Source organism: Echinops telfairi, unplaced genomic scaffold (genome assembly GCF_000313985.2).
Source record: "Echinops telfairi isolate 266 unplaced genomic scaffold, ASM31398v2 ScPeMD7_4225;HRSCAF=4972, whole genome shotgun sequence".
Classification (NCBI taxonomy): Eukaryota; Metazoa; Chordata; class Mammalia; order Afrosoricida; family Tenrecidae; genus Echinops; species Echinops telfairi.
Genome location: NW_022108124.1, coordinates 13,650,937 through 13,659,388, shown reverse-complemented (window position 1 = coordinate 13,659,388; position 8,452 = coordinate 13,650,937). Strand labels below are relative to the sequence as shown.

The window sequence follows — 8,452 nt, the reverse complement described above, 5'->3', positions numbered from 1 at the left end:
AAAAAAAAAAAAGAATGCAAAATAAAACTGAAGTTCAATTGGGGGAGGGTGGTGAGTTAAAAGGCTCAGGAACTTCCAGGGGCAGTTCTTCTCTGTGCTATCATAGGGTGGCTAGCCAGAATCAACACAAAGCAGCACGTTTGCCTTTAGTGTTGAAGTTGATTCTTCCAGACCCTACAAATACAAGGGTGAGTCAAACATACGGCTACAAAACCAGAGAAGGTTTCGTTTAAAAAAATAATCATAAACCTGAATCAATTATTTCTCAATATACTCTCCCCTTAGGTCTACACACTTCTGAAGGTGGAGTTTTCCATCTCCCCAACACTGCCCTGAAGAATTCTGCACCCTGCGGTTGACACCGCATCAACATGGCAGTGTGGGCAGCCCCAACGGAGGGACTCAAGTCTTGTTCCTTCTCATTGGTAACTTTGAGTCTGGGGAACAAAAAGAAGTCTGAAAGGGGGAACCCATCGCAAGGTTGGATATATAGCCACCGCCACCCACCACCACCATCCCCCGAGGGAGACAAATAACAGAAATGTGGGTGAAGGGAGACAACAGTGTAAGACATGGAATAACAATAATATATCATTGAACAAGGATTCACGAGGGTGGGGAAAGAAGAGGAGCTGATACCAAGGGCTCAAGCAGAAGATGTTTTGGAAACGTTGATGGCAACATCTGTACAATTGTGCTCCATACCATTGCATGATGGATTGTTACAAGATTTGTAAGAGCCCCCCGATAAAACGATTAAAAAAACACAAAAGAACAAGATCAGGTCAGGGGGTTGGATGGAGTAAGCTTTCCTGACTAAATTCTCATAGGACAGCCCTTGTTACCCGTGAAGAATGAACAGGTTCGTTGTAGTGATTGGGGTGGGGGTGCAGAATGTCCTTGTTACACCTTTCCAAAACTTTTTCTCACCAATACAATGTTCACTTTTCGTAAAAATCCTTAAGTCACCATGGTTACTCTATGTCCTTCAAGAAAACCTACCTTTGGAACCCCCACCCCCCCACCCCCAGAAAACGGTTCCTATCACATTCGGAGTTAACCTGTCTCTGCCTTGAGCTTAGCTGTCCCAGCAGATGCCCTCAGAAGTCCGTTTTTATTGGACCTTGCTCCCTGGATTATTGGCATCTCGGTTTCTGGAACTAATGTGTTGGAAGCATCCCAAGAAAGCTTCAGAAAAGGGGATTTGTTCCCACCAGACCTGGGAACAGTGCGTACTCATAGTAAGATGGACAGTACGTTGACTGCTGGGGAGTTTCCTGACCCCATATCCAGAGCCTGAGGGGTTATGCATCCCAGAGGGCACCAGGACGTCAGCAGGTGATGGTTTGGGAGATCAGTCTAATTTGAATATATATATATATAGTAAAATACAAAATGGGTCAAAACTGAAACCTGTCCCTGTGGTTGGTCAAAAAATTGAAGACAACTCAGCTGTATATTTTGATAGCCGGGCACCATCAGCTTTCCTCACCACATTTACTTATGCACACATTTGTCTTCAGCGATCGTGTCAGAAAGGTGGGCACACAATGATGTGATTTTTTGTTCTCTGATGCCTGATAGCTGATCCCTTCAACACCTCGTGGTCACACAGGCGGTGGCAGGTTTCTTACTGCAGACAACTCAGCAGTTATGCTGCTCCTTTCTTGGGACCTGGTGAGTCTGAAGTGGACTTGGTGCGATTCAGATGAAAATTGGTAAATTTGGATTATCCTGGTAAACATTATAAAGGTAAACATCCTTAGTTTTGACGTGATCCATAGAGCCATCTTCTTTATCCCAGCCATCTTCAAAGACTGAAGGTCGGTTCTTAGAGCTGGCTAAATTTCACGCAAGCTTTTGGCACCGCCCAGCTAAAAGCTGAACGCGGCCAAGCTGTTTCCTTAACCGTGAGAGGGCCCCAGTTGCAGGAGCTATCACATCATGAGAACTCTGTGGTCTGTGGTCACCATCTCCCACCACTTTCTGGACTCCAGCCACAACGTCATTTGGGGGGTGGGGTCATCTTTCCCCCCTTAGCTCATCTGAGGTCTTCCTGATATCCTTGGAAACGCTTCATCCGTCTAAGAACTCTTTTTGTGGGAAGCAACCATCTCTCCTGACCTCCTTAGAAATGCCCTCTAAGAACTTGTTTTGTGGGAAGCAACATTCCCATAAACGTATTGCAAAACTTCAATGACTTGGATAGAGATACCCTTGAATTTTGTTAAGAATTTTTTATTATCCCTGACCTCAAAATATTTTCCCTATGACACAAATATCCTTTTGTTGTTTTGACGGCAACCTCATGAGCTAAGACAAGTGTTACTACTGAGAGTAACCCGTCCGCAACTATCTACCTATAACAGAGCTGTCTGTGAACACGCTTCATTTGGAATAAACCTGTGCATGTAACTACCGGAACACGACTAGGACCTTTTTGGATCTTCTACATGTGGAGTGTACTTTCACAAGGTAAATTGTTTTTTGCCATTTCAAATATTTTCACTTCTACAGTTCAGTGGCAGTAATTATGTTCCTTAGTGTGAATCATTTCTTATTGTGTTGTACATTTGACGAGTTCGTCAGTCTGGAACTTGGTGTTCTTTAGTTTCTTTCATGCCTTTTTATTTAATTTTGTGATTTCTTCTATCACTGTTTCCTTTTCCTGGATCATTCACTGTCAGCAAAAGCACTTCCCAGACTGGACTTCGAACTTAAAAAACAACTTTTTTTTGTTTCACCATCTAATATTCTGTGCCTTTCTTTTCAGCCTTTTGGGCGATTTCTTCCAATTTTATTTCTAAAAAGAGCATCTTCTCTTGGGTGGGTGGAAACAAATCACCTATTGTTGTGGTGTGTCATTTGCTCTGACCCACGGTGACCCTCTGTACCACAGAGCAAATCACTCGCCTGTCCTGTGCCATCTTCAGTTGTTTGAGCCCATTGCTGCAGCCACTGTGTCAGTCCAGCACCCCAGCACCTGGGTGGCCATGATCTCAGCAGCCAGGGCCTCAGAGAGCGGGAGGAGAGGGGAAGAGAGCCTGTAGACAGTTTTAAAAATAGTACCAAAGGACAATCTGGTTGACAAGTACTTGCCACATGTCCAGCTCCCAAAATTACTGTGCACAATCATCTTAGTTAATAACCACAACGGCTCAGCTTTGCGCTCTTTTTACAAAGGAGGGCACTTGGGCCTGGAGCTGTGGCCTCTTCCTACCCGTAGAGTCCATCCCAGATGGGTCAGGCTCTTGAGATGGACTTCCCCCTCTTATGTGAGGTGTCACGGTAGACAGAGGCCCTTCACTTACCTCCAGGGGAATGAAGTCAGACCATGTCCCTCCCTCCTATTCACCAGGAGTCTGCAGGGAACCGACCATGGGGAGTAGGGCATGGGCTCATCCTCAAAACACCCCAAGCAGGGGCTAGATGACACTTGAAGTAAGCTAATCCCCCTGAACGTGAAGGGTGGGCACTCAGTCATTTGGAGGCTTAGGTATGCAGTTCTACTCACCAGCAGCAGCTGTGGACCAAAGTTTCTAGACTGTCAATCAGCAGCAGCAGCAAAATCTTTCTTGAGGGGCAGAGGGGCTGAGCCGGTCTGAACCACCTTAAGGGCAGCAGCAGCCAGGTGTTTAGCTGTGTATGCCACCTCAGTGCAGCTGCTGCTCCAAAGTGACAAGTCTTGAGTGATTTCAGCGGGGACAAAAGACCAAGACACATGGGGATGCAGGAAAGGGGAATTCTACACACTTCTGCAGATCCAGTTGTTTGAGCACTGGGGCACAGTGGTTAAGCATGACAGGCGGCCTGCTTCCACCAGGCTGTTCTAGCCTGCCTGTGAGGGGGTTGAGGGGCTGGGAAAAGGGAGGCCAAGACCAAACCAGGGCAGTGGGGTAGCTGGCACTGGCCTGCCAGACTGCGGCCCCTGGGAAACACATGCTGTGGATCACCATGATTGGGAATCAACTGGACACTGGGCCACATGTTGCTGGCTTTGTAATACATAAAGGCGTGGAGATTTACCACTTAAGATTCAGTCTCATGGGCTGCCTTCCAAGTGTAAACTAGGGTTGAACAGCCAGATACAGAAGGATGGCTCCTTGTGCCGGCTTGGTGCTGCCATGAGGCAGCTGAATTGCCTGGCGTGGGGCAGATGGTGACAGCCCAGGGTAGTAGTGAGCTAGCAAGACAGTCCCAATCTGCCATCTCCTGGCTTCCACTTTGCAGAAAAACAGAACCCTTGAAACCAGATGCCATTTGCTGGGCCATTGTGGGATTGCCAAAATAAAATCAGATGGATTTACCCACCCCAGATGACCCTGCAGGCTCGCCATGCAAGAGCCATCCTACTTCAGGGGCCCTAGTCCATGACGAGCAGATTGTGTGCTCTCCCGACTCAATCAGCGCTATGGGCACTCTTCTCAGACAAAGCTAAACTCCCGCTGTCCCCCAACAGGAACACAAGTCACAAGATGGTGGAAAGCTTCCCCTATTTTCAAAAGATGCATGGAACTGCACATCTAGACTCAGGAATCAAAATACTTCTTTACTAGTAGATAATTGAGGTCACTTTAGAGTGTGAACATAATGGACAAGGGAGCCATTCAGCCCTGCATTGTGGCAGGCATGTTATCCTCAACTGGGGAAGTGATGTTGGGGTTAGCACCCCCATCTCTAATTTCAGCACACACACAAGGTTCTTTACAGTTAAAAGCAGGAAAACCCCCTGTGAAAAGCAATCACACAAATGAACAGAAACCTTTGTAGAAACTTGTCTTTATTTCCCATCAACCTAATTTCCCTGGAGGAACAGTTTAGGACCACTCAGTGGTTGTTCCTACCCACTCGGTGGCCTGAGCGGTGGGGGCTGCGGACCAGTCTTCTGTTGCGGGCTGAGCGCTCCAGTCTTCTGTTAAAAAAGAGAAATCGAGTAAAAGCCATCAGCTGTCACTCGGATGGGGGGCTTCAAAAGTTCATGGGGCAGCGACGATTGTCTGAGAAGTACTTCTACTTTACTCCTCCAACCCACCCACAGCAGTCCAGCTTGGATTCATTTCTGAGCACTAAGAGATGGCCTTGTGTTTAACAATTGTGGCACTCTGGCTGAGCATGACAACAGTCTCCCTGTAAGGTGGCCACAAGGACCATGAAGGCCAAATGAGGACACTCAAAAGGTCGAGATGCCGCTTGCCTCTACAGCCCGACGGGACGCACATGATACTTACCAGTGGGGAACTGCTGGATCGGCACGGAGGGCACCTGCACGCCCTCGGACCAGTCGGCCACCTCAGGCTGAGCGGCAGTGAACTCGGGAGCAGGAGCAGTCCATTCGCCCTGAAACTCTTCCTTGGTCACAGCCTTTTCAGCAGCGGCCTGCTCTTCCTTTTCAATCTAGTTTTAGAAAACAAAACTTTCAGGTACTGACAGATCCTGCTTGCAAGGAACCCAGGCACCAAGACACCAAAGCTCGCGTGCCCAGAGCCTGCATGCAGGCACTCACCTCCTCTGGGTCTCTGTAGAAGTAGAGATCAGGCATGACCTCCCACGGGTGTTCCCGGGAGATGGTGCCTCGCATGCGCAGAACTTCCCGGGCCAGCATCCACCACATCAGGCCCACTGAGTGAGCTCCCTAAAAGAGCGCTGCTGTTACTTCCAAGGACACCCGGCCAACCTCACCAACCTGCCCCCACAGACTAGGTCCCTTGTAGCAAAATAATACGCAAGTCTTTTGAGAGTCCTTACAGTATATCAGTGGTAACAACCCTGATTGCACATTAGAATGGAGAGTTTTAAGTTCTCCACCGGCCTGTGTGCATGTCTTCCATCCTTATTACGTCTTCTCATCAACACTTTCAGGACCATGAGATTCCTGGCCAAGAAACAAAACCAGCACATTATCCCCACCCCGCCACCCAGTAGAGTGCAATGAAAACAGGCCATTAAAATCAAGAGCCACTCCAAGACACAAACACCAAACTGGGTGGTCACCTACGATGGCACCTAATTTACTTAGTATTCCACCACACCAAGGTCACCCACACTTAGAATTGCTCCACAATCTGATCAATGTCCTGAAAACTTGTGGTTTCTTGTGTGTATGCCACCAAATGAGAACACTGGCTTACAAGCAATGTGCGACCTTAAGTTCCGGAGAAAATACTTAGGAAGTTCCAGCACATGCCTGGGGGTGAGGGTTGGTAACCCGACACCAGTGTTAACATCTGTCTTGTCCTCAGAAGGTGCTGTCCATGCAACCATGGTTCTGAGAGCAGTGGCAAAAACAGCAGTGTGAGCCACACACAAGCTCTAGGACACTGATCAGGACATTCTGACAAGAGGTCAAGGGCTAAAGAGAAAAGAAAGGAAGCAGGGATAGTGGCTATTTTCCAAAACCCTTGAATCTCTTCAAACTCCTATACATCGAAATACTTGTAGCAAGGATTACTATCAAACTCCACTCATTGGGCCAGAGACCCTTGTGGTGTTAGCGAAAACCTTGCCTATCATGTAGCACACTACCTACACTTGTGAGTTCATCGGCCAGCCAGGGGCCTCAACTCCAAGCTCTAACAATGTGCACAGGAGTGGCAACTATTTCTGGGGCTCTCATTCAGTTACCTTGTTGTTACACGGGATGGCAATGTCCACGTAGCGCAGAGGAGAATCTGTGTTACACAGAGCAATGGTGGGCAAGTTAACGTAAGAGGCTTCTGTGAGGGGCTGGTGGTCAGCCCTGGGGTCAGTCACCACTAAAAGCCGTGGCTCCAGGAAGGCTGCCTGGACCTGGTTAGTGAAGGTTCCTGGTGTGAAGCGCCCAGCAATTGGAGTAGCTCCAGTGGCAGCAGCAAACTTCAGCACAGCGCGCTGGAGAGGAATGAAATAAATTCAGTCAGCAGCCTTCCACTTGGCTTCAAAAAAACACCCTCCCACTGGGAGAATGCCCTTGGCTCTGCTCATTAAAAATTCAGCACTTAATCCCCAACTCCAGGACTTCTCTCCTGATGTCCCTACATCCTCACTTCCCCGAGGTGATGTCCTCAGGAGGCTCTAGAGCCAGACTGCTAGATGTCCACAGTACCCAGTACGGGTGACTCGGCTAAATGTTGAAAACGAAATGTACACACATGCAGCATTAAAGAGTCCACGAAGGGGCTTTCAAAAACTCACAGGGAATCATCTTTTAATAAATTCCCACAATCTTCTTAAAACATTTCAACTGTGCTTTAGGTCAGAGTTACAAAGCAAATCATTCTTATAATTCAGTTTATACTCAGTTTGTTTATGCACTCGTCCACTGCAGTCTGGTCAGTGTGCCATCCCTTAGTCCACTTCCCTCTGGGGACACTTTAACCACCCCCCCCACCCCCTGCCGCCGCTCCTACATGGACCTCAAACTCACTGCACTCGAGGAGATGCCAACGCAGAGACCCTGTAGGTTCCTGAAACTAACTCTTTAAGGAGTAGAAAGCCTCATCTTATACAGAGCGGCTGCTGGTTTCAAATTGCTGAACTTGTAGCTAGCTGCCTATCATGTATGTAACCAGTATGACACCGGGACTCCTGGTTAAGCACTTAAAGGCGCGGGTCAAATTTACTCATAGCCCCACAATCCAAGAAGATATCTTGCTTTCTTCAGTGTCTCTTCCCTCCAGGTCTTATCAATTTCTCTTATCTCTTCAGAAAGGCAGGCTCTTTTTTCTATATGCCTAACATTTGCCAACACCTTACCCAATTTAGATGCCCATTAAAACTTTTATACGAGCATACAGTAGGAATTCAAACAGTTCCGCTCTACCATGTACACCCTCCCAACAATAAAGATTCCATGCCACAGGTTAGCTTCTGGCAAACAGCACCGTGCTCAACACTTAATGTGAAATAGGACCAGACACACTACATATTTGCAAAATCTGCAAAACAGTCAAGCCGTGGCAACGGAGATGTGTACAGCCACATCCATCCAGCAATACCGAGAAAAATGTTGGAAACCAGGAAGTCCAACAGAAGAATGGCACATACGTAACAGAACAATGTTGAGAGCAGCATTTCTGCAACATGGAATCAATGCAGGAGGACAAATACTGCAGGAGACCTTTACTGTACAAAGTCACAAAAAAGTTTCACACTAAAATAAACGATCTTTACTGGCTTTGGGGAATGGGAGGGTAAAAAGAAAATTATTCTCTACAACCAGAATGGGATTTTTAATCCTAAGAAATGGAAATAAACCTATGAATTTCCCCAGGATCTACAATAAGGTAACAGAAACGGGGCAAATTACTAGTCACTTCTTTAAATAAAACATTTCATTTAAATTGACTTTTATAATAAAAATTCTGAATGCGGTTTCTGACCTGGCCGGTGTTCCTGGAAGATATCACGCTGACGTCAGCAGGGTTCTCAATGGCCACAATGGCGCGAGCAGCCAGCAGAAGCTTCTCCCAGGTCC

At 47.3% G+C, this 8,452-nt stretch overlaps 1 protein-coding gene and 1 non-coding gene across 2 annotated transcripts in view; both read right to left on the bottom strand.

The window, feature by feature from the left end:
- Positions 1 to 4,763: 4,763 nt before the first annotated feature.
- RPSA (ribosomal protein SA) overlaps positions 4,764 to 8,452 on the bottom strand; it is a 5,633-nt gene continuing 1,944 nt past the window's right edge. The window contains exons 3-7 of the mRNA XM_030886956.2: positions 8,358 to 8,452; positions 6,622 to 6,867; positions 5,504 to 5,632; positions 5,229 to 5,394; positions 4,764 to 4,912 (exon numbers count right to left, since the gene is read on the bottom strand). The exon at positions 8,358 to 8,452 is cut by the window's right edge and continues 23 nt beyond it. Of these exons, the coding sequence (XP_030742816.1) occupies positions 4,818 to 4,912; positions 5,229 to 5,394; positions 5,504 to 5,632; positions 6,622 to 6,867; positions 8,358 to 8,452 (731 nt within the window). The 3' untranslated portion in view covers positions 4,764 to 4,817. The remainder of the gene's footprint in view (positions 4,913 to 5,228; positions 5,395 to 5,503; positions 5,633 to 6,621; positions 6,868 to 8,357) is intronic.
- Positions 6,431 to 6,584, bottom strand: LOC115871282. The gene has a single exon (XR_004047210.1). It is a non-coding gene; the product is annotated as a small nucleolar RNA SNORA62/SNORA6 family (small nucleolar RNA).